At 35.8% G+C, this 23,824-nt stretch overlaps 7 protein-coding genes across 10 annotated transcripts; 5 read left to right on the top strand and 2 right to left on the bottom strand.

Moving 5' to 3' along the window:
- Positions 1-633: 633 nt before the first annotated feature.
- Positions 634-2,269, top strand: LOC127239193 (UDP-glycosyltransferase 87A2-like). The gene is made up of 2 exons (XM_051257225.1): positions 634-1,234; positions 1,332-2,269. The coding sequence occupies exons 1-2, from the start codon at positions 751-753 to the stop codon at positions 2,186-2,188; spliced, it is 1,341 nt and encodes a 446-aa protein (XP_051113182.1). The 5' UTR covers positions 634-750; the 3' UTR covers positions 2,189-2,269.
- Positions 2,270-4,496: 2,227 nt separating this feature from the next.
- On the top strand, positions 4,497-6,008 carry LOC127239199 (uncharacterized). Its single transcript, XM_051257234.1, has one exon. It carries the CDS (start codon positions 4,800-4,802, stop codon positions 5,667-5,669), a length of 870 nt encoding a protein of 289 aa, XP_051113191.1. The 5' UTR covers positions 4,497-4,799; the 3' UTR covers positions 5,670-6,008.
- Positions 6,009-6,349: 341 nt separating this feature from the next.
- Positions 6,350-7,808, bottom strand: LOC127239197 (UDP-glycosyltransferase 87A2-like). The gene is made up of 2 exons (XM_051257228.1): positions 7,340-7,808; positions 6,350-7,242 (listed from the first exon to the last, which is right to left on the bottom strand). Exons 1-2 carry the CDS (start codon positions 7,806-7,808, stop codon positions 6,350-6,352), a joined length of 1,362 nt encoding a protein of 453 aa, XP_051113185.1.
- A 63-nt stretch (positions 7,809-7,871) lies between these two features.
- On the top strand, positions 7,872-11,945 carry LOC127239196 (uncharacterized). The gene is made up of 5 exons (XM_051257227.1): positions 7,872-8,569; positions 9,427-10,653; positions 10,976-11,119; positions 11,202-11,382; positions 11,754-11,945. The coding sequence occupies exons 1-5, from the start codon at positions 8,336-8,338 to the stop codon at positions 11,936-11,938; spliced, it is 1,971 nt and encodes a 656-aa protein (XP_051113184.1). The 5' UTR covers positions 7,872-8,335; the 3' UTR covers positions 11,939-11,945.
- Positions 11,946-12,226: 281 nt separating this feature from the next.
- LOC127239198 (uncharacterized) lies at positions 12,227-15,388 on the top strand. Of its 4 annotated transcripts, none has more exons than XM_051257232.1 (11): positions 12,227-12,373; positions 12,474-12,545; positions 12,864-12,946; positions 13,120-13,208; positions 13,400-13,460; positions 13,744-13,811; positions 13,911-13,992; positions 14,238-14,321; positions 14,563-14,640; positions 14,751-14,870; positions 15,001-15,388. In XM_051257232.1, the coding sequence occupies exons 2-11, from the start codon at positions 12,503-12,505 to the stop codon at positions 15,181-15,183; spliced, it is 891 nt and encodes a 296-aa protein (XP_051113189.1). In that variant the 5' UTR covers positions 12,227-12,373; positions 12,474-12,502; the 3' UTR covers positions 15,184-15,388. The 4 variants fall into 4 exon arrangements, with proteins under 4 accessions (XP_051113189.1, XP_051113188.1, XP_051113186.1 ...); XM_051257231.1 differs by having other exon boundaries at positions 12,275-12,373; positions 12,445-12,545; positions 14,566-14,640; XM_051257229.1 differs by having other exon boundaries at positions 12,275-12,373; positions 12,445-12,545.
- A 289-nt stretch (positions 15,389-15,677) lies between these two features.
- LOC127239312 (uncharacterized) lies at positions 15,678-18,845 on the top strand. The gene is made up of 6 exons (XM_051257403.1): positions 15,678-15,922; positions 16,527-16,591; positions 16,708-16,982; positions 17,199-17,270; positions 17,363-17,425; positions 18,596-18,845. The coding sequence occupies exons 1-6, from the start codon at positions 15,816-15,818 to the stop codon at positions 18,644-18,646; spliced, it is 633 nt and encodes a 210-aa protein (XP_051113360.1). The 5' UTR covers positions 15,678-15,815; the 3' UTR covers positions 18,647-18,845.
- LOC127239311 (uncharacterized) lies at positions 18,803-21,274 on the bottom strand. The gene is made up of 2 exons (XM_051257402.1): positions 20,306-21,274; positions 18,803-19,584 (listed from the first exon to the last, which is right to left on the bottom strand). Exons 1-2 carry the CDS (start codon positions 20,583-20,585, stop codon positions 19,223-19,225), a joined length of 642 nt encoding a protein of 213 aa, XP_051113359.1. The 5' UTR covers positions 20,586-21,274; the 3' UTR covers positions 18,803-19,222.
- Positions 21,275-23,824: the final 2,550 nt, after the last annotated feature.

Raw genomic sequence — 23,824 nt, 5'->3', positions numbered from 1 at the left:
ATTTTTATATATAAATTATTTTAATTGTAAAATATATAAATATATTAAAATCAACATAAAATAGAAAATATAAATATTAATAATTTATTTTTGTATTAAAATTATATTATATAAATTTTATACTAAAAATAAATTAAATAGATTAAATTTATTGAAAATTATAAATATAATGAACTAATGGATAACTAACATAATAAATATATACACAAAAGTTTTATTATTTTATATTTTACATAATTTGAATAAAAAACTATTTATATATTTGAATAAAAATATATTACTTTTTTAACTCTAGCTATTATAAAAATAAATACTTTTACAATTTTCAATAGCTAATAACAAAAAATTTCAAACATTTTAAAATCAAAAGAACATAATTGAATATATTAGAAAAAAAAAAAAATCCTCGATTGTCATTTTACGTATAAACACCTAATATCAAACCGTTGGTTATTTTACGTATAAACACCTAATATCAAACCGTTGGTTGAATCAGCTAGTAGTTCAATCAGCTAATTAAATCAGCTAAACATTTATATATCCAATACTTAATCAAATAGTTATTTCTATTTTATTTGATTGTTCAAATAAAGAATCTTTTCTATCTCCAATAACAAGAAAATAAACTAATTACTTAACGTGGGTTGGCTCTGTGATTTGCAACTAATTATATACTACATATAATATATACCTATTTGCAGAAGCCTACTGCAATTGAGCTGAATCCTAGAAAACAGGTTCCATTCGGCCATGGCGGCGACGGCGAGCAACGTGGTGGCGGTGCCCTACCCCGGCCGCGGCCACGTCAACGCCATGATCAACCTCTGCAAGCTCCTCGTCCGTTCCTCGCAGGGCAATCTCCTCATCACGTTTGTAGTCACCGAAGAATGGTTAGGGTACTTACAAGAGACCGAGGAGAAGCTTCTTGCCACCATTCGCTTCGCCACCATCCCCAACGTATTGCCGTCGGAGATCGGTCGCGGCGCTGACATGCTCAACTTCATCACTTCTGTTCAGACGAAGATGGAAGAGCCATTCGAGATGCTGCTCGACCGCCTCGACGCGCCGGTCAGTTTAATCATCGCCGATACGTTCTTAAACTGGCCGGTCGAGTTAGGCGATCGGAGGAATATCCCGGTGGCGCTGCTGTGGCCAATGTCTACTTACGTTTTCTCGATATTATACCATTTTGATCTACTCGTCCGCCATGGCCATTACCCTTTCGTGTTATCTGGTGAGTCCAAATTATTAGTAACCGCCAATGATTCAATTTCTTCACCATTTTTGTGATAAACCGTAGACAATAACGGATTTGATCATTCTCGATCCAGAGAGAGGAGAAGAGCGATTGGATTACATACCTGGAATCCAATCGATTCGCCTCGCGGATATTCCGGCGCCGGCGCGTTTGGAGGATTCACGCCTGCTCGATCGGATCCTTCCAGTTTTCCGTAATGTATCGAGGGCGAAATACTTGCTGTTCAATTGCATCAACGAGCTCGAATCCGAAGCCATAGATGCACTCAAGCAGGAACTCAAATCACAAATTTACACACTAGGCCCCATAATTCCTCACGTAAATCTTCAGAAACCTTCTTCTTCCCCAAACACTTACTCCGACTGGTTAGACTCGCAACCTCGAAGCTCTGTCCTGTACCTCTCATTAGGAAGCTACATCTCTGTTTCGTCGGCTCAAATGGACGAAATCGCCGACGGTCTCCGGGAGAGCGGAGTGAGGTTCCTGTGGGTGGCGCGTGAAGATGCGACGCGACTGCAGGAGAGATGTGGAGACGCCGGAAAAGTCGTGCAGTGGTGCGAGCAACTGAGAGTGCTCTGCCACACCGCAATCGGAGGATTCTGGACGCACTGTGGGTGGAATTCTACAGTGGAAGCGATGTACGCCGGCGTGCCGATGATTGCTTTTCCTTTGAGCGCCGACCAGCCGACTAATCGGAAACTTATAGTGGAGGATTGGAAGATCGGGTGGGGAGCGGCGGGGGAAGGGAAGTTGCTGAGGAGCAGGGAGATTTGCAGGCTTGTGAGGAAGTTGATGGACATGGAAGGCGGCGAGAGGAAGGAGATGGTGGGGAGAGTTGCAGAGGTGCAGAAGGCGTGTTTGGCTGCGTTTTCCGATGGAGGTTCTTCTACGGCCAATCTTTCTGCTTTTCTCACTAGCCTCAGTGCATAGATTTGAATCCGTGTAGTGATATGACCGTAATTGTTATAATCACAATCGCCAACGTTGATTGTATGACCATTCCATAAATAAATAGCCATAGTTTGGTTGAAACTAATCATAAATGAAAGAAAAAGAATATCCCAATTGTAGAAAAGAAATACAAGAAAATAATTTTGCATGAAGAAGAATAATAATAATGACTGTCCATTAAGATTTGAAAATTCATCCATTTTTACCAATATAGAAAGTACTAATTAATATATATACGTGTAACAATTCATATTTATTTTCTACTTATTTTATTTTTATATTAAAATAATATTATTAATTAGCTGATTAATACTTATAAAACAAAGAACTGTCAACTGTTTCATGATTTAATATTATAGTAGAAAAAAAGAAAAAGTGAATAAAAATATTATGAATAGATATTGAAAATGGTCAAGATTTTTGTATTATTTTGTTGATTTTTATAGATTTTATTAATTCTTCTAAAAATAAATTATTTTTCTGCTGTCTTTGTTCAAACAAAAAAATCAAGATAAAAAATTAAATCAAACTTTAAAATTAAATTTTTTGAAAAAATCGACACAGTAAAAAATTACAAATATTTGATGTATTTTTTATGACATAGTATGGAATTTAATATGATGGAGTATTTTTTAAAAAATATTTATCTAAATAAGTAGTATTAAAAATAATTTTTAAACATAGATAAATGTAGCATTTACTTGTCATCAAATAAAGTAATTAATTAAACAAGGATGTGGGCATTTACTATAAGCAAAAATATAAGGAATTAGTGGGGATTTTTGCTTTCTTTAATGCAATTATATTCATTTAAATTATTCTTTTATTTAATAAATACAAATTAATTTATAACGTATACTTCTTCATAGGTATATATTTTGCTATTTTTTATTTTTAATCATCAATTATTAATTTTATATTTTTAAAGTATGTATAACTCATTGCACATTATCATATTTATTATATAATTTTTATAACGTAAATATTTATTTTTCGATGAAAAGAATATATCATACACTATGTAGGATTCAAAATTTTTTATTTATATTTTTTTTCTTAATAAAGTAAATATTTTTTATTTAAATTTAAAATTATGTACAAAATGTATATATTTTCTATTAAAATATAAATTTTAAAATATTTAAATATATATTTTAATTTTAATTTTAAAATTATAAACAATGGATCTGTTTACTTGTAGGGTGTTTAGTCTAATTTTACTATTTGTAACTTTTTTTCTCTACCGAAAATATCAAATCGAACTTCTATTATTTATTTATTATATTATATTAAAATTTTATTTTGATTCAAAACATCGTATTAATATGTATTTATATCATATTAAATAATTATTTTAATTCAAAATTTTATTATTCATAACTAAAATTCAAAATTAAAATATTATAAGTAAAGACAGCCAATAGTATTTATATAAAAACAAATAATATAATGTTATAATACACTATCATCATCATCAATTTACTAAATTTTAATACCTTAAAATACCAAATCCCGAAATAAGGGAGTAGTTTTTATTGAGAAAATAAAATTAAAAACAAAAAGGTAATTTAAAGAGCGCGTGAGGGTTGAAATGCTATTTGCTTAACTTAATTTAGCTCGACTCCCGACACCTAAGTCTTGAGTAGCTGAAATTAGGCATGCGGTGGGCGAATCCAAGCCGCTCGTTTATGTGGGCCCTACTTCATGAAGGGTGCAGATCTATCCATGATCTGCTATTGAATTTCGAGTAAAAAAAAGAGTATGATCGCTGCCTCGTCTTGATATTTGAAATACTGAATAACAACTGCATATTAAAATAACAATACAATAATTTTATTCTATTATATATATATATGTGTATCATGGATTTGTTGAGTAGGTATTTAATTAGGTAATTATTTATAACCGATTGCCAAGAAAAATAATGTATAATATATAAACTAAACTCACTATATATAAATGCTGCTGAATAATAAATACCATGGATGGAGTCAATTTAGAGTTCTAGTGTCTTAAATTAAATCAAAATATTAATTTGTTTTTTTAAATCAATGTGTATTTTATATTACATATGAAAAATTATATTAGTATTAGTAATATAAAAAATATTATTATATATCTAATTATTGACTTTTTTTTAAAAAAAAAAAGAATAAATTATATACTATGTTAATATTATTTGTATTACTTTGTGAATACTGTATTTTTAAAATAATATTTATAAATGATTATACCTACCAAAAATAAAATATATTAAATAATTTATATATGTGCATAATTTATATGTGCAGTTCAACCTCAACAAACTAACTCCCCTATGAGTTTGAGCTTCCAGAAGACAAGGCAGGAGAGGAGCCCCCCTGGGAATTGGATCATCTTCCCCAATCTTCCTCATTGCTCGCATCTGTGATCTCTCTCTTCCATTTTGATCCTTGTTTTTCCACATCTCATTGCTTAATTGCTTCGATTTTAAGATGTTATCCTCGGGTTTCGAGAGAGGAGCTTCGAATCCCTCCCACTCCGTCAATTGTAAGGTATTGATTTCGTTTTTTTAATTTAGTAATTAACAGTGCTTGTAGTTCTACGGCGGATGGATATCTGCGGCGCCGGTGTTAAGCTGGATTCGCATTATCTGAGAGATTTTCTGAGAATCGGAGACGAAGATCGTCATAGTAATTTTGGCCAGACCGCTTCCTCGAATGGGAGTGGAAGCCGGAGCAACCGTTCCGGCGTGACTTTACTGGCGGTGCTCACCGATAGGACAGGACCGTCTCCGCCGCCGCCGCCGGATGTGCCGCGCCGGAGCGTCGAGTCGTCGCGGACGCTGTTGGACGTTATTCGCGAGGACCAAATTGGGGGCGGGGGCGGCCGGAGAGACGGCAGGCGGAGCTGGCGGCAATTGAGGGACAAGATCCGCCTCCGTCACAGAGGCAACAACCATCGCATGGTCATTATGACTCGCCGCTCCGGCGATCCCGGAGAATCTTCTCAGTCCGGCGTAACCGCCGCTGCTAATGTTAGGGTTCCCATTTTGGGGGGCGATTCGAGCCACGAAGCGGGCGGAATCACCAGTGGAAGGTTCGAGCAGGCTGTAGCCGGAATCCGACGCAGCGCCGGCGCCGTGGAGGCGCTGGCGGAGCAACTGCCGCCGCCGCCGGTGAGAACGTCCTTAATGGCGTTATTAGCGGAAAACGACTGGCAATTAGGTACCGACGATTCAGTCTACGTGATGCGCGACAACATCGAGGAGATCGACGCTGACGAGGCGGAGGAGGATGAGATCTCCGGCAGCGGCGCCGCATACAACAATTGCTGCGTATGTATGGAGAGGCACAAAGGGGCGGCGTTCATCCCCTGCGGGCACACCTTCTGCCGATTGTGCTCCCGGGAGCTGTGGTCCCAAAGGGGCAATTGCCCCCTCTGCAATAACCACATTCTGGAAGTTCTTGATATTTTCTAACACCATCATTTTCATCATCTTCTTCACATTGCCCCATGAATCTGTTCACTCCTAAAAAGAAAATATTGGATTCCTTATAAATCATTTAATCAAAGAACATGGAAAAAAGTGCATTCATTATTTCTCACTTTAAAGCCCTTTTGCCCTTTTGACTTGGAAGATGGCCTAGTGCAGAGTTTAGGTTTGTAAGAATCATTTGGCAATTTTTTACTATGAGCATTAACATTTCTGCAATTAAATTATGTATGTATGTATGTATGTATGTGTTACTGGGTATGTTGTTTGTTTATTAGTATATTTTATATGAGTGCAGTGCAGACATTTAGTTGTCAATCGTCATACTGTGTACAACAAAATTGCTTGTATTTTTAGCCTTATTGTCATAAATATTTGTTCTATCAGTGTTGTTTGCTTGCCACCTAATGGTCTGGCTCAGGACAAGTCATTTTCAGCGACCACTTGACTCTGTAAAATAATACATTATCAGTTCGCATAGACGACTGACTGTCAGAATTTAATGTGAGGCCAACATTTCACCATATTTATTAGTATTTATTTATATTTTATATTTAAATAAATAAATACTTGTTTGGGCTATAGCAGGCCCATTAGAGTTTTAGGTTTAAATAATAGGCTTATGAATTTGGGCTTTAGGCCCAATGGAAGTCCACAGATAATAATCATACTGAGACGTGTTGTTGTGCAGTGAGATGAGTGAGGAAAGCAGAAAGATTGGCTGTAGAAGAACCTCCATCGGAAAACGCAGCCAAACAAGCCTTCTGCACCTCTGCAACTCTCCCCATCGTCTCCTTCCTCTCGACGCCTTCCATGTCCATCAACTTCCTAACAAGCCTGCAAATCTCCCTGCTACTCAACACCTTACCTTCCCCCGCCGCTCCCGCCGCTCCCCACGCGTTCCACCCGATCTTCCAATCCTCCACTATAAGTTTCCGATTAGTCGGCTGGTCGGCGCTCAAAGGAAAAGCAATCATCGGCACGCCGGCGTACATCGCTTCCACTGTAGAATTCCACCCACAGTGCGTCCAGAATCCTCCGATTGCGGTGTGGCAGAGCACTCTCAGTTGCTCGCACCACTGCACGACTTTTCCGGCGTCTCCACATCTCTCCTGCAGTCGCGTCGCATCTTCACGCGCCACCCACAGGAACCTCACTCCGCTCTCCCGGAGACCGTCGGCGATTTCGTCCATTTGAGCCGACGAAACAGAGATGTAGCTTCCTAATGAGAGGTACAGGACAGAGCTTCGAGGTTGCGAGTCTAACCAGTCGGAGTAAGTGTTTGGGGAAGAAGAAGGTTTCTGAAGATTTACGTGAGGAATTATGGGGCCTAGTGTGTAAATTTGTGATTTGAGTTCCTGCTTGAGTGCATCTATGGCTTCGGATTCGAGCTCGTTGATGCAATTGAACAGCAAGTATTTCGCCCTCGATACATTACGGAAAACTGGAAGGATCCGATCGAGCAGGCGTGAATCCTCCAAACGCGCCGGCGCCGGAATATCCGCGAGGCGAATCGATTGGATTCCAGGTATGTAATCCAATCGCTCTTCTCCTCTCTCTGGATCGAGAATGATCAAATCCGTTATTGTCTACGGTTTATCACAAAAATGGTGAAGAAATTGAATCATTGGCGGTTACTAATAATTTGGACTCACCAGATAACACGAAAGGGTAATGGCCATGGCGGACGAGTAGATCAAAATGGTATAATATCGAGAAAACGTAAGTAGACATTGGCCACAGCAGCGCCACCGGGATATTCCTCCGATCGCCTAACTCGACCGGCCAGTTTAAGAACGTATCGGCGATGATTAAACTGACCGGCGCGTCGAGGCGGTCGAGCAGCATCTCGAATGGCTCTTCCATCTTCGTCTGAACAGAACCGAAGAAGCTCGCCATGTCGGCGTCGCGACCAATCTCCGACGGCAGCACATTGGGGATGGTGGCGAAGCGAATGGTGGGAGGCTTCTCCTCCGAGCTTAATAACCCTAGCCATTCCTCCGTTACTACAAACGTTATGAGAAGTTTGCCTTCCGCGGAAGAGGCAAGCAGCCTGCTGAGGTTGAGCATGGCGTTGACGTGGCCGCGGCCGGGATGCGGCACCGCCACCACGTTGCACGCCATGGCCGGAATGTTTTCTCAGTGGGAAGAAGATGCCACAGAACCACCGACATTAATTTATTAGTAGTATATTAATTTTCTTACTTTTTGTTGTTGGCACTATCAAATTTGTGGCTTCAATTAAATTCCCATGCTTCCAATTTTTCTAAAAAATAAAAATAGAAAAATGGCTAATGTGAGGCCATAAATTTCACCATAATATTATTTTATTTATTTATTAGTTTTTAAGTAATGGGCTTTTGCATTTGGGTTTAGGCTCAAAAGGAAGCCCACAAATAATCGGGTATGCTCTCACCAATATATATATATTTTTTAAAAAACGATGAGCCGCCGGCGGGTCACGGTTCGTGAAGGTAGGAGCCGAAACCGGAGTGTGTAAAAAATCGGTTTCGGTTCGACGGCGTTTCCGGTTGGAACCGGTACCACCGATTTAAATCCGGCAGTCCAGCGGAAAGTGGTTTTAGCCTGGCTTCCTAATTGAAGAATTGCGTTTCTATAGTGCGTACCCCTAATTTGGAGGTGCTGAACAAATGAGGTGCATAAAGTCCTGGGTTTTGTTGTTTTGGCTGCTAGTTTCTGCATCTGAATCTAGGGCAAACGCGGAGGAAGTAAGACAAGTGGACGAGGAGTTTACTGAGGCGCTGCTGCTGAGGCCATTGCCCGATCGGAAGGTGTTGGCTCATTTCCATTTTCAGAGCACAGTGCCACCGACTCGGACCTATGGTCGCCACCATCACCTCTTCCCTAAATCCATTTATCAGCTGGTAAATTATCACTTTGAGCAATTTTATTGTGTTTAGTATTACTTTAATTGCTGGGGATGTTCTATTGAAACCGATGTTCATTATGTTCTCCGTTCTCATCTTTATGTAACAAATTGCTTATTGTTTGATTATTTTTAACTGAAACTTTCGATGTTGTTCTTGTTCAGAAAGCATGTGTGTGTATTAAACTGTGGTTTCCACATTATGGTTTACAGATGTGTTGAAATTTGTGAACATTAGTAGATGAAATGAATTGAAGCCTTTGAATTATTGAGTTTTGATCTGAACACGTTTGGGATTGCCTTCTTGAATGAAATATCAGTGTATATTCCAAAATTGGTGATCATTGAAGCATCTAGACTATAGATTTTCTAGCTTTGAGATGTGGTGGTTTGAACTTGGAAAGTGAACTTTTATAGTGGACATTGTATTGTAATTTTTAAGTAAATAGCTCGTTATACATGTTTTACACACCAACTGTTTAGGATCTTGTTTAGTAAGTTAGCACGTGCACACGTGTTATTGTTTTAATCCGCGATCCATGCTGCCATTAAGTGCTCCGATGGCTTAACTTAATGGTGGGCCTAAGTGCAATTGAGACAATTAATAAGGTTTGAGTCAGTTGTCCTCTTCTGTCATTTCTCCCATGCCTCATTTATATTTGATATAATTGATTTATGTTGGATTCTCTCGCATTCAACTCTCTAATGTGTTAACTAATTAAAGGTGGATCCAAACACGATTGAATCGAGTATTAGTTTAGACTTTATTGTTCTTTTCTACAGTTTTTTGTGTACGTGGAGATCTCTAGCTTTCAGCAGTAATATATTACTATTTGTCTATTACTGAATTATCAGGTTCATAAATTCCAAGTCCGAGAAATGGAGCTTTCTTTTACTCAAGGTCGCTGGAATTACGAGCGCTGGGGAGGCTATGACCCCATATCAAATAAGAATGCAAAGCCTCCTGGAGTGGAATTATGGGCTGAGTTTGATGTTCCTCATCATCAGGTTGATGATTCTTGGAAGAATCTAACTCATGCACTTTCAGGGCTCTTCTGTGCCTCCATCAATTTCTTGGAGCATTCAACTAGTTACGCTGCTCCTCAGTGGAGTTTTCAATCGTTTTCAGGAAAACTACGTTATGGTACGTTGCCTCGTGAAGCTGTTTGCACTGAGAATCTCACACCCTGGTTGAAGTTGCTTCCTTGTCGCGACAAAGCTGGGCTGGCTTCACTGATGAATAGACCTTCAATATACAGGGGGTATTATCATTCCCAGAGGCTGCATTTGAAATCGGATGAGTTTGATCCATCTGAGCTGGATACAGGGATTGTACTCGAACAAACCCTTACAATTGTTCTTCAACCAGTCACTGTTTCTGAAAAAATATCACCATCAAGTTGGTCCCTGAGCTCATTATTTGGCAGAGCAGTTGGTGGGAAGTGTTCCTTGTCTAATTCTAGCAATGTGTACATCCAGCTCGACCAGAAATTAGTATCAGAAATTAATGAATTGGAGAAAAATAGCGATGATTATAAGAAAGGGAATCCTGTTGTGCAGGGCACACAGAATAACCCTCTATTTGAATTATCACATCAACCTAAAAGGGTTGTAAAAGAAGTTTACTCGCCAGAGCAGGGCTCTATCTTCTTTGAATTTCCCATTGACTACAGCAGGTCTGAACAATTCAATTTGGGTTTAAGGTGGAAAGTGCCAGTAGTCTGGTCTTGTCAGCAAGCACCCTTGCACGTTAGTAGATTCCTATTGGGTAGTGGGAATGAGAGGGGAGCTATGGCTATCTCAATGAAATCTACCAAGAGCAATAGTGTTGAGATATCTGATAACAATGGGAAACAATGTTGGTTGAGAGTTGGCATTTTCCAAGTTGTTCCTTGGTATGTCAAGGTCTATTACCATACCTTGGAAATGTTCTTAGATGGAAAACTTCAATCTACAATGGATAGCATAGAGAAAATACATGTTTCGCCTTCTGAAGACAAGGTCTCTCCTGGAGTGATAGAAATAATTTTGAGATTACCTTGTAGTGTTAAAACAGCTGCATTGACTTTGGAATTTGATAAGGTATCCTATGCCTACTTTTTAATTTTCTTTGCGTTAGGAGATAGACTTTGTGTAGCATACATGGAGGTTGGTTGCGAATAGGTAGGAGCATTCACTACTAGATGTTTAATACAATGTTTTATTATATTGCTGAGCAGGTCATTTTAAAACTGATTGAACAGTTGCTAACTTTTCTTGTTTTGCATTATTTGTGCATTTAGTCAAACTAAGAGTGGGTCTTGTTTCTTTAATTGGTCTCTTTTATGAAGCTTTAAAGATGCTAATGTAATTCTACCTTGTGTCGTTTTTTTTCTCCTCATATTTCTTTGTACTGTTTCAACAGGGTTTTCTTCATATTGATGAATACCCTCCAGATGCCAATCAGGGTTTTGACATTCCATCTGCAGTAGTACACTTCTCTGGTTTCCTTGCAAACATGAGCTTCACTGATAATTCCTTACAAGTACCCTTATTGTCCAAATTGCAGGTATTGATCAAAGTACCCTGAACCCTTTTTAATGATCTTTAAAGTTCTCTGCATTGACTTAAATAATTTGCATTCCTTACAGGAAGAGATCCCTGTTCTCTCTTACACGGAAGTACTACTAGTGCCTTTGACAACTCCCGATTTTAGTATGCCTTACAATGTGATAACAATCACTTGCACAGTTTTTGCTTTGTACTTTGGATCGCTGCTCAATGCCCTACGGAGACGTGTTGGTGAGGAAGAAAGACTTCTAAGAGGAAAAGGTGAGCCGTTCTTATAAACTGTGTGGCATTCACTTAACTTAATCAAGCATTTGTTTGGCGTGATCTAATCATATTCTTTTTACAGATTGTCATAAACTTTAAATCCATATTTTTTGACAGTTCTCTACGCTTGAATGCAGACATTCTCAAAGTATAGTATGAGTTTCACATGAATACATGAAAAACTATCAGCAGTCCATTAAGTGGATGCACTCATTTGTAAAAGATTTATTTCTAGTTCAACTGAATATTGAAATGTAAAAGTTAGGTCAAATTGTTGCTATTCAATTGTGTGATGACTTGCATACTTTTTCACCTTCTTGGTCTCATTGCCTGTCCTGATCTACCAAAACTACCTCTGGTTTCATCAGGAAAGAAGCCTGGGCCACTGACTTTGATGTTGTCAAAACTTCTTGCCAAGCTGCAAGGGAAACCATGGGAGCCACCAAAACCGTCGCAATCACCACCTTCAAAATCTTCCAGAAATTATAAGGTCATACTGAAAGTCGCGATTGTGGCCGGCGTTGCTATTGCTTGGCAGTATTATTTTCAATGACCATGCATGGCAGCCATTTCCCATGTATGATACTGTATCTTGAAGAGTATGGGTTAGCAGCTCATATAAAATGTTTTGTTATTTCTCTACTCCAATCTTGTATTCATGAATTGATTTTGATTAAACTATTGACTTGTCAAAATATGAGAGACTCTTGTGAAGGCTGTCGATTATTTCCTATTCTTTTCATCAACACTAGCGTTAACTGATGTTAGCAACACAAAGTTCAGTTACCTCAGAGTCAAGGTATGACAATGGGGAATTGGAGAGAACAATCCAGAGCTCAAAGGCAAACAGAAGGTAGGAGATATTGGAAGAAAGCATTAAGATATTGGAAGGAACCCTAGTTGCTTAACAAGTGGGGCAAGGAATCGGCATCCTGATGCTTCACATGGCTGCTTCAATTGGATCTCATACACCAAATCCTCTTCAAAGGTAGTCTGATATTCATCTTGCTTTTTTTTTTCCCCCAAAGCTGCAGAAAAATTCTTGATTTTCCGGGTTAGTATCATTCAACTTTGGAAAATGGAGGTAGATGAGAGACTGCTTGGTGCACTTGAAGAAATGGGATTCTCCAGGGCCCTAGCTGAGAAGGCAATTTATTCTGGTAAAACTTTAATATACTTTCATGCTAAAATCTTATTTCTGACCTCAGAGTTTCCATGCTATTACATTCTTTTGTCTGATTAAGAAGTTTTTGAAAATTTTGAATACTCTCACATTTTACTTCGTAGAAATTTCAATCTTATTCAATTTTATGTGATTTAACTAATTGTGTATTGTATCTTTTTGCATGAAGTTATTCCTACCATTGAAAAAAATATATAATAGCTAGTATTTTGCCTTTTTTTTCCCCATCAAATCTAGTGTTTTGTTTTGCACGTTGATTTTAATTACTTCAAAAGCCATTCATTAACTTATATAGGGAATTCGACCATCGAGGCTGCTGTGAATTGGCTTGCTGACCATGAGTATGATACTAGTGCAGCTGCACACGAAAAGCAAATGGTTGGCCTGCTTCATTTTCATGGGAATTTAAATATAATTTTCTTTATGTCATAGACTGTGAGCTTTACATTAGGTTCCTATGAACGAGCATTTTTCCTTCAATTCAACAACCTGTTTTTTGTCATATGTGCAATTGTATCATTTGACAACTCTGCTTCACATGCAACTGCCAGACTCAGACTCAGGAGGTGAACATCTATATTGGAGGATCTAACTCCTTTCATGCCTCCGAACAAGTTATGTTGAAAGCTCATGAGCTAAGGTTTGTTTCTTCAACTCTTTATGGGGCAGCTTTTGGTGCCTTCGTCTGAAGGCTATATACTTGTTTTCATTCTCTCTATTTGCTATGACTAACATAACAAATGTTCAGGAAAACCTTTTCTGACATCTTTACTTAAACAGTGATTTTCCTCTCCGGATACCCCTTCATATTGTAAATTTCTCTGGTAATAGGAATGAAGCACGAAAAAGACGAGCAGATCAAGAGGAGAAACTAGAAAGAGAAAGAGAGAAGGTAATGTTATGTTCTTCAATCAATGCAGCAAAACTTGGCGCTTCTCATACCCTCCAATAAATCTTCATTTCTCTCATTTTGATGCCCAGTAGTCATAATAAGATTTGATGTGATAATACTATCATGGAATCTTACTATCAGTATGTTTCAGTTAAAATAGTTTAAAACTGCATTAGTCGTTTACTTTTATTTTGCAATATAGTAGCTGTGGATCAGACCCAAAACATTTCCTCGTAGCTGATGTCTATTGTGTATCATGTCATGGGATTTTTTCTACTCGTAGGAAAGGATTCGAGCGGGTAAAGAATTGATGGAGGCTAGACGAGCAATGGAGGAGAGTGAAAGGAAAAGGTAAACATATATTCCATTATATTACTTATAATCCCTCTTTGTACTTTTCAATGCTTATTCACCCATGGAATTTTTTCATGCTGTTTGATATCTCTTCAGGTATCTAGATCAAAGAAAAGCAGAGAAAGAGGAAGAGAGACGAGCACGAGAAAGAATTCGCCAGAAACTGCTGCAAGACAAGGTACATCTGAATCATTGGTACATTCCTGGTTTAATGATTACAGCGGCTGGTTTTATGTTTCATGTAAAGATTGGGCAGTGCACATATGCTAGTAGCATCTAAGAGTGATTATATTGCAAATAACCTGTTTACGTAGAATTTTCCTGACCAGCTCCCTATCTATCCTCTATTTTCTTCGGGTTCAAACTTTCTAAACTACTTTTGAAACGGGTAAAACTTACTTGCTATTTCTTAATATGTGGTAGTTAGAAAGGCGGGGGATGCATGGATTGCCTACGGAAGAGCCTGTGCCTGTGAAAACTGATATGGTATTCCCGAAATCACCGAAGGTACCATCTTTTGGCACTTCCTCACATCCTCACTAATGTGGCTAAATTATGAATTCTGATGGAAAATTTAGGAAAAGAGAGGCTAATAGTTTTTCCATTGAAAGTGGATGCAATTTTTATTTATTTATTATTATTATTTTTTTTTTATCAAAAAAAGAAAAAAACTAGTTTATCTTTCATTCTATCCGTTCCATCCAACTAGGTATGGATTACCATGTGGCTCTTAATCCATTGTTTGCAGCAGGTCGATCGTGCAAACCCTTATACAGTCAGGGATCGCATGGGAGAATGTTTAAGATCTATTAAGCTACAAAACAAGGTACCAAACTTCAAATCTACTGCAGTAATTTCTTTGCTTAACCACACACCCAAAATACTTAATACATATATAGGCATCAGTCCCTAACATCAATTCATTCGCCATATTAGAACAAAGATGCTAAAGCTGCACGGTCATTCCAAACTCTCTTGATTTACGTGAGAAATATTATCAACAGCCCAGATGAAAGGAAGTTCAGGAAGATCCGACTCAGCAATCCAACATTTCAGGTTAGGTCCTTCTCCTAATGAGCGCACACAAATTATGCTACGATATCCTCTAAAAATCAATAAGGGCAGTGTGATCTTGTTGGATTCATTTACAAGGTGTTCTTTGTGTAATTGCTCCATTTCCCAACAGGAAAGAGTAGGGATATATGAAAGAGGGATCGAGTTTCTTGAGCTCTGTGGGTTTCAGAGAGTCGAGGGAGATAAATTTTTGGTGCTACCCGATGAAAAACTCGATATGAGCACACTGAAGCTAGCTTGGACTGAGCTGCAGAATGCTCTCACAAATCCATTCTTTGGACTTTTTTCGGCATAAGCTATATATGTATATGTAGCCGATTGCTGAATTGCTTCTAAATTAGATCAGAGAATTGAAATGGTGATTTATTAGTAAGTGTTTGAATATAGGCGTTCTCAATGTATGTATAATTTGTTAAACACGCACTTGTTGGACTAAACCCTATCAACGCTTTAGCATATCTGGACACTTTAACGTAGTCTCGACTATTTAATATATTCGGTTCAAATTTAAATTTTTGTTATATTTTTTAAAAATTTAATATCAAAGTGTTATATAGCGAATAAATTTTAGAAAAATTGAAGTGAATAGAGTTTAAATATAGATTAATTTTTTTTATTTAAAGTTCTGTTTATATATTTTATTTACTTATTTATTGTTAGGTTTTTTTTTGCTTTTTGTATTTTAATAAAATATTTATATATCAAAGAAAATCGTGATATTTTTGTATACCGTAAATTTGTGATGCGTACAAAAATCCCCCTTTATATGGCCATTTATTATTATATTATATTTTTCGGTTATGTTCTTTCTCTTCTATAATTACATCCGTATCGGGAGAAAATCGTTCAATTCTCTGCTGAAAACCCTTGATTAGCTGATTCGAATTGAATTGGGGTTAGGGTTTGCCATTGGTCAATCGTCATACCATGTACGCCGATCAATTGGAGGCTCAAGCTAATCGATCCGTTAAGGACCGCCTCGACGGAGGTTCTGCCTTCACCTCCGCCCGCCGCAGACCTATCTCCGGCAAGAGGTTCGCTTTCTTTTGCTTTATGCACTTGTTGTGTTTCTTCCTTGTGTAATAAAGTCCGACTATATATCTTCAGTAAATGCGTCTAGCTCTGCCTTCTAGGTTTTGATCCGAGACTGACATGTTCTTAAATTTTCTTTTAAGAAAAAAAGTGATATAGTCTATCGTACCTACCTTACGAGACAACTGATTAGATCCTTTTAGTTGGCGCAGTAAAGGTGCTTGAACATCAATATCTGAAACTTTTGGTATGAGCTATGCCATTTACTAACTTGAAGAGATTCTAATGATGTTACCGCCGCAGTTTAAATTCTTCCAATTGAATTCCATATTATAGATTGTGAATGAAGTTTGGAGTTTGGGGATATTATTGTTGTATACATAATGTGCGTGTATATATATTTCAATGTTTTAACTCGATAGTAAATTTAAATAACCAACAACTTGCATTTGGAGCGCTAAAAATGCTCAGGAGGATTTATTTAAGACTTTATGTGAATGACTGTTCAATTGGGGGTCGTAGAAAGCCAAATTTCTGATGGATGAACTGACTGGGAGATTTCATTGGGAGGGGTCCTTATGTTAGCAAATCTGATTTTTTATGTAGACAGAGAGAGGATGATGACAAATGGCAACATGATTTGTTTGAAGACGAAGGACGACGGGTTTCAAGTATAGCTTGTTTCAAGCAAAATTTCACTACTATATAAGATCTTTAGATGATACTTTGTTATTACAGAATCCAGTTTGGATGCAAAGTGTCTGATGTGTCTTTATAAACTGCAAAGATTCTAGGGTTGGTGTAAGAGATCTTCGTCTGAAGCTTCAAAGAAAGAGTAACGAGCAAAGCATGAGGGGATCTGTTACTGGAGGTGCAAGGGATTTACGTGAGAAACTCTCAGGCACATTGTATTCACAACCTGTTGAGTCCAAACCTCCACCTCCAAGGCCAAGGTCTGCAGTTGAAGTCAACAAACCAACGAGGAAGAGTGTCATAGCCCAAGCTCCAGCTCTAGAAGAAAATGCCACGGGCTCAGTATCAAAGGAAAGGGCTCAGCAGAAGGTTAGAAAACTACAATAACCTGATCTCTTTTTTCTGTTATTTTTCTAATACTTTCTCTTTCTCTGTTCTCCTTTTGCCCCTTTTTTGTGATGCATGTATTGCACCCTTCAGTGGTATTTTTCCTGAGGACAGAGCAGTGATGCATTCTATTTTATTATTTTAAATTGGATACATGTGATATTACCGTCTTCAGCAGTTACTTATGTGTTTATGCAGGTTGAGTCTGTGGATAAATTCCTGCATTCCTTGGGTCTCGAGAAATATTCAATTACATTTCAGGCTGAAGAAGTATGTTTAATATGTTGTTTTTGTAATATTTTTTCAATAGTTTAATACCTAGATTTTTAGGGATGCAACAAGCATGTTCTGTAATATTGCAGGTTGATATGACCGCCCTGATTCACATGAGTGATGAAGATCTTAAAGCTTTAGGAATTCCAATGGTAAGTATTCCTCAATAAGACTCACTCGCTGAATTCTCTTCCATATTTTCTTTTACTTGTGCTTCACCTTTGTTTTCTCTTAATTTAGTGTGTGTTCCTTGTCTTTTGGGAATAGTAAAAAAATTGAATTAAAAATATTTTTTGATTTGATGTTTTTAACGGAAATTGTTTGATGTAATATTTGAATAGAAAATATGTTGTAAATGTAATATTTTGATTAATAGATAGCTGATTGAATTTTTTTATAATAATAATAATAATACTTAGTGCACATAGTACAAAAATAAGATTGAAAATGCAAAGGAGTAGTCTTAATGTCTCTTTTGCTTTCTTACAACTACTAACACTTTCACATACATGATCGCCGGTGCTTTTCTTCTCCTATGTGAATTATATCTGTTACCCTCATAAAAATCTTGCTCACGAATATTTCATCGAGTCATGCTTCACTTATCTTTATGTGTTATAAGTTATTGTTCATTGTCATCAAGTCATCCTTACCCCCTCCTTTCTTTTAGGGAAAATGGATTTAGGTATTTTTAAATCCTTTTGTGTTTGCCTGCCAAATCCATCTTTTCTTGGCTGGTATTAATGACCATATCAGTGTTCCCTAAACGCCAGTCTGTAGGACCTTGTCCGATGGTATTCTATCAATTTAAAGATGCATGCTTGAATCTCACCCAAAATTAACCATTTCAAGGATATCTTAACTAGGGATAGTTTAGTTCATGTCTGTAACTTGTATTCGTCAATGAATTAGAGGCTACATTTACACTTTACCTCTCATGTAACTTGAATATTCTGCGAGTTTCAATTGAAATGAAGTGTAGATATCAACTGACAAAAATTGATACACTGTGAACAATAAGATTGATTATGTTTAAAATGGCACAGCATATAAATGGTGTTTGACTAGCCTCTCAACGATTGGTCTATCACTTATTGCAGTGTTCTTTTTCATTTTATTGTTTGACATGCTTGAACTCTTATGTGAAGATAAATGTTTAGACTTCAATTGTGAAACTAAACGTGTATCTCGTCTTTTTGTCTGGATAGACGAAAAAATATAGTACTTGTGCTTGATATAATTTTTCTTAAATTCTTGAATCGGTTCCAAGTTTCCAACTGTTAGTGCATCAATCTTCATGGCATTTGCTATTTTCTTTTCAGGGTCCAAGAAAGAAGATACTTTTGGCATTGGAATCAAAATCAAATGACTAAATCCAGACAGGGGTTCGGCTTTTCGGATCGTTTTTAATAGTTTGAAATCCTTGGAATCGACAGGCTTGCCTTCTATCTTAACAATCCTTCCGGATACTATATTTTGCCCGCAGTTTCATGTTACATTACCAAATATTTGCATTGAAAATATGTAGATGGTTTGTGTTTGTTTTAACTCAATGGTTTTGATTCACTGGCATTATCCTTTGCTATTTATAAACCTCTCCCCGACACCTTTAAACCTTGCTCTTTACGCTCAGCCTATACATGTGTTAACATTTCTTCTAGTTTTAATCTTGCAATTGTGTTTGTTCTACATTTTCCTTAATTTTCATGACGAAAGAGACAAATCTACTTTACTCTGTTCTATCAGGTCTTGTCCTGCAGCAAGAAAACAGCATGAGTTTCAATTGAACTGATTAGCATCAAGAAAATCTAAAAGTTTGATCGATCAAAACAAAATGTCATGGATCAAAACCATCCAGCAATCCCTGGCCAATCCAAACCAGTAATCGACGGTTCTCCACAACAAACACGCCTTCATTGTCTGTCATTTGTCTTTAAAAAAGTTTACTCTCAACCTCGGAATCCAAGCTGAAGATTTTGGTTCTCTTCCAAAAGTCTGTCATATTCAAGAAGCAAATCCGCAGCCTGTTTCTGCAGGGAAGCGACGTGGGCTTCTGCAGTCTCGACTTTCTTGTCTTTCTCGGTTGACTCCGCCTTAAGCTTGTTCAAAGTCTCGGTCAATCTAGAAACTTCCTTTTGCAGTCGCTTAACATCCCCGGTAGCCTTTTCTTCCTTCTCCTTCAGCTCCGATTTCTCCTTTTCAAGACTTTCGACTACTTGCTTTGAAGCTCCGGTATTGCCCCTTAGTTTGATCAGCTTTTGAATGTAATGGTGCATCCGGTCGATCAAGAATCCGAGAAACAGAGAAAAACCTGAAGAATTATACAAGTTCAATTCAATCACATTTAAACTCGAACAACAAAGATTGGCTGCACCGAACCATCAACTGTGACTGTTATCGTCAAGAAAATGAAAAACAACTGAGATGGAGAAGATTTGTAAAATATCAACACATTTTTAGAGAAACTAATACAATCTTGATACCTTAATGAAAAGAAACGCTGAAAGGGAACTAAATATTACATGCTTGAGCAAAACTTACATAGAACTCCTAAATATATAAAAATTAGCAGAGAAAAGAAGTGTTCGATTTGAGCATTCGCAAGAGCAACTTTCAGAGGAATAAGCACAGTTGAAGCTTGACAACGCAGAACCCAAAAGCCGAGCACTTTCCGGCAAAGTTGTGCTGGAAATTGCATATATCACCGAATACCATGTAATTAACACAAAAGAGATCCCGATTGAATCAACTTCTTCAAAACCTATAATATACACAACTCTATTTACTACAATTTCTTGCTTATGACTATACACACAGATTAGCCTCACAATTCACATCATAGGGAAGTAATTTCTTGTTTCTACATCTAACTTTCATGTCAATGCCTCTAAATCAGTTCACAAAAATGTCGAAAACCAACACATAATCCATAAAACAGCAACAATAAATCATTTAGAAGCACAAAATAAACACAGCAGCTATCAAGAAAGAAACAAACAAACAAAAAACATAAGAGCAAAATGGATACCTACCCATAAGTGTAGCCTCCAACAAATTGGTCCTCCAAAGAACCTGATCCATAGGTGTCATAGTTCCATGCTTAGCACCCTTATTCTGAATCTTAAGCATACTGAACAAATCCGACAACAGAATCACAAATATAGTGCCAGAAATGGTTGTCACTGTGGCCCTTCTCATTTTCACTTGATCCAAACCCTTTATCACCAAATCCCTCAATGGCCCTATCTTCACCATTAGAAGAAATGCCACCACACCCTCACCACACACCACCAAAAAGAACAATGGAATCATCCTTCCCTAATCGATATCTTTCCTTTTTCACTTCAATGCCAAGCCAAGAAACAAAAAAACATACAAGGAAAATTGAGAAAATTGATGATCTTAGTTGCTACACTACCAACCCTTTTCTTCTATCCATTTGGAAACTAAAAACAACAGCAATTGCAGAAGCTATGGAAAAGAAAAATGAAGAATCTTGAATCCTCTTTTATCGATGGTTACTGAACAATTGATAGTTTAGTTGAGGAGAAACCAAAACCCTTCTCTTAAAACACACTCACAGATCTGCAAAATTAGCTAACGACAGTAAAGTGTACTCTCCAGAGAACTTTCTATGGTATGGAGTGCCCTTTTCCACTTTTCTTCTTCCTCAGGCTGTTGGTTACTTCAAAGTCCAAATTAATGGAGTGCGATTTTGGGATTAGTTTGGTGGGTTTTACTTTACAGGGAAAAAGGGTTCGATTAAAAAAGAAGGCATGAACACCAGTATAAAATCAAATCAAATTAGGGTTTATTCAAGGCAGTAAATTGAGAAGCCGGAGCATAAAAAAAGATCAAATCTTTTCGCTGTAAAATGGGTATTTGGTGAAATTGGGCGAGTATCAGTGATGAAGAAGCATGTTTGGGTTGTCGATTTGGATTGCAGAATTTTTCAGACACTACTACAGAGTTTTCTCGGGCTGTGGGTTGGAGGGGTTGGTCAAGATTTGGGAATTGTACAATTTGTACTTTAAATTAATTTTTGATGAGAGGTGATTTTATTTTTATTATCGTTTTCTTTTTTCACCGATGGATAAGAGAGAGATTTGAATTTTTTATTTCTTTTTTAATATTTGAAAATTTTGAATTTCAAAATTATTTCATATGATTTTCAGATAATAGCAATATTATTATTAGTATATGCTGCTTTAGAGAAATTTTTGGTAAGCAAAAATAGTAGGTGAATGGAAATTATTTGTAATTGAAGAGAAATGGTTGAATACATGACAGGTATGTTAATTTAGATGTTTTATTTTATTGTATTACTATATAATTGTCATTTTTTTTTTTAAAAAAAAATATCTATTATTTTTAAGAAAATTACGGACAGAACACAAATAAAAAATTAATGTACAATACTATATATTTTAACTGGGCCAAAATTAATGTATCCACAAGTAGAGATCGGCCCGGCCTGCTATAGTTATTATTCTACTTTAGGTTCGGGCCGGTTGGTCATTTGGGCTATGGTGTTCCGGTAGGACAGAATCTACTTTATATTATTATGATGTAGCTAAAATATTACGTATATAATCATATATTGAAAGTTTTGAAATTGTAGAAAATTTTAGAAATAGTAAAAGAATTATGTATATAATGTTTTATGAGACAAAATATAATATTCATATTTTATTGGTAATCATATAATAAAATAATTATAAAAAAAAAACTTTTTTACCACTAAACTTATTTATTTTTTCATGATATTTTTTTTTGCAATATGTGAGAGTAATTTTCATATAATGGAGGAATATAATTACTAAATAAAATAAATATATTGAATATGAATAGTAGTAAAATAATAAAATAAATACATTAAAAATTGACCGAAGAAATAAATATTGAAATAATTTTAGATTCAAATTTGTCAACAGTAAATCATTGAAACATACATTTTTGTCGGTTAGGCATGTCTACATGTTTCTTTCTTTTTTAAAAGTTATTATTAATTAAATATAATTTCATTTATGATATTGCCTTTAACACATTTAAAATGTTTTATTTTAAAAAACATATTTAAAATGTGGTTGTGTTTTATTTAAAGAAATTACTATTTATTTCACAAATAATTTTTTAAAAAATATATACCTTTTTAAATACTATTATATTAAAATATTATTTGAATAAAAATTTAAATCAATTTGCAGATTATATAACACATTTGTAAATGTATGTGCTAGTGACTTTCTTATATGGTTCTTAATTATGAGTGAAGTCAATCATTGGGACCACACGACACAATCCAAAGTCAACGATGCTTTGGAGTTGACTCTTGAGGTAAGCATTTTGGGATAAATATTACTATCAACTAATTCATACTCTATTATTTCTCTGAAAATATTTCGGATTTGTTCCTTCAATTTTCTTTTTTATTGATTTTTAATATATATATTTTATGTTTTCATTAAAATTAATATTTAATATAAAATATTACTAATTTTTTATATTACTAACGTAATTTCTATCTCTCACATTACAAAAAAAATATTAAATAAAAAACTAAACAAACCAACCCACTCTATTAATACAAATATATATATTTCTTTAGAATTTTGACATAAGAATATTGATTACCCAATTCAAATTTAAATTTATACCGTACATACAATTATTTATTATTTTAATTAGTTATAATGATGATTAAAAAAATAAATGAAATATAATTTTAATATAATATATTGAATAAATATAACATTTTAAATCAAAATAAACTGTTGGATTAGTTATGATAGTTGAATCATGTACTTCAATATAGAATATAATTATAAATTATTCCCTCGATTTTTATTAAGTGACAATGATTTTAATTTTTTAAGTTTACTGTATAATTTCATTGTTTATAAATAAAATATTATTTACCTTTTAATAAAAGATCAAATTTTTAGAGAGTGTTTCTTTAAACTTTAAATCAAAGTTTTTATTATATGGACTCTGCGTTTCTCGGAAAAAAATATATATTTTTTTCTTATAAAACATCTCATTATACATTATTAAATACCAAATTCAAACCAAATTTTTTCCAAATTCATAAAAAAAAAAAAAACATACCCTTAATATTTCTTAAAAAAGTAGTGAAAATAAAAAATTATAAGATATAATAAGAACACACCTAATAATAGGTGTAATTAGATTGAAAATTTTGGTTGTATAGTTTCCAATGCTTATATATATATATATATATATATCCCAAAATATTATTTTGAGCCTGAGTCTACAGAATGTCAAACTAAACCTGACTTGCATTTTTTATAACACGTGAGCAGGAACTATCGGATTTGTCATGTCCACTTTCATTGCCATCGAGACAAGAACCACGGAAAAGAAAAGTGTAATTGTATCTAAACCTCCAATTGCAACTGACTTGATTGTTGGGCCACTCACGAACCGACAGTGGAGGTTCGTAACATTCTTTTGTGTTTATAACTTTTGGGTAGGAATCATTCTTGTGTAAGAATAATCTATTTTGTTGTTAGATTTTACTTTGTCAGTCC

The sequence above is a fragment of the Andrographis paniculata genome, unplaced genomic scaffold (assembly GCF_009805555.1).
Source record: "Andrographis paniculata isolate CXL003 unplaced genomic scaffold, ASM980555v1 Contig77END, whole genome shotgun sequence".
NCBI lineage: Eukaryota > Viridiplantae > Streptophyta > Magnoliopsida > Lamiales > Acanthaceae > Andrographis > Andrographis paniculata.
The sequence above is the reverse complement of the archived record's forward strand: the minus strand, read 5'-3'. Positions and strand labels throughout refer to the sequence as shown.

Coding starts and splice junctions, on each gene's coding strand:
- LOC127239193 (XM_051257225.1), top strand. CDS start 751: ATGGCGGCGACGGCGAGCAACGTGGTGGCGGTGCCCTACCCCGGCCGC. Junction 1,235..1,331: donor TTACCCTTTCGTGTTATCTG/GTGAGTCCAAAT, acceptor TTCTCGATCCAG/AGAGAGGAGAAGAGCGATTG.
- LOC127239199 (XM_051257234.1), top strand. CDS start 4,800: ATGGATATCTGCGGCGCCGGTGTTAAGCTGGATTCGCATTATCTGAGA.
- LOC127239197 (XM_051257228.1), bottom strand. CDS start 7,808: ATGGCGTGCAACGTGGTGGCGGTGCCGCATCCCGGCCGCGGCCACGTC. Junction 7,243..7,339: donor TTACCCTTTCGTGTTATCTG/GTGAGTCCAAAT, acceptor TTCTCGATCCAG/AGAGAGGAGAAGAGCGATTG.
- LOC127239196 (XM_051257227.1), top strand. CDS start 8,336: ATGAGGTGCATAAAGTCCTGGGTTTTGTTGTTTTGGCTGCTAGTTTCT. Junction 8,570..9,426: donor CTAAATCCATTTATCAGCTG/GTAAATTATCAC, acceptor CTGAATTATCAG/GTTCATAAATTCCAAGTCCG. Junction 11,120..11,201: donor CCTTATTGTCCAAATTGCAG/GTATTGATCAAA, acceptor CATTCCTTACAG/GAAGAGATCCCTGTTCTCTC.
- LOC127239198 (XM_051257229.1), top strand. CDS start 12,321: ATGCTTCACATGGCTGCTTCAATTGGATCTCATACACCAAATCCTCTT. Junction 12,947..13,119: donor CTGCACACGAAAAGCAAATG/GTTGGCCTGCTT, acceptor TGCAACTGCCAG/ACTCAGACTCAGGAGGTGAA. Junction 13,209..13,399: donor TTGAAAGCTCATGAGCTAAG/GTTTGTTTCTTC, acceptor CTCTGGTAATAG/GAATGAAGCACGAAAAAGAC.
- LOC127239312 (XM_051257403.1), top strand. CDS start 15,816: ATGTACGCCGATCAATTGGAGGCTCAAGCTAATCGATCCGTTAAGGAC. Junction 15,923..16,526: donor AGACCTATCTCCGGCAAGAG/GTTCGCTTTCTT, acceptor TTTTTTATGTAG/ACAGAGAGAGGATGATGACA. Junction 16,983..17,198: donor AGGAAAGGGCTCAGCAGAAG/GTTAGAAAACTA, acceptor GTGTTTATGCAG/GTTGAGTCTGTGGATAAATT.
- LOC127239311 (XM_051257402.1), bottom strand. CDS start 20,585: ATGATTCCATTGTTCTTTTTGGTGGTGTGTGGTGAGGGTGTGGTGGCA. Junction 19,585..20,305: donor GTTGGAGGCTACACTTATGG/GTAGGTATCCAT, acceptor ATAATTCTTCAG/GTTTTTCTCTGTTTCTCGGA.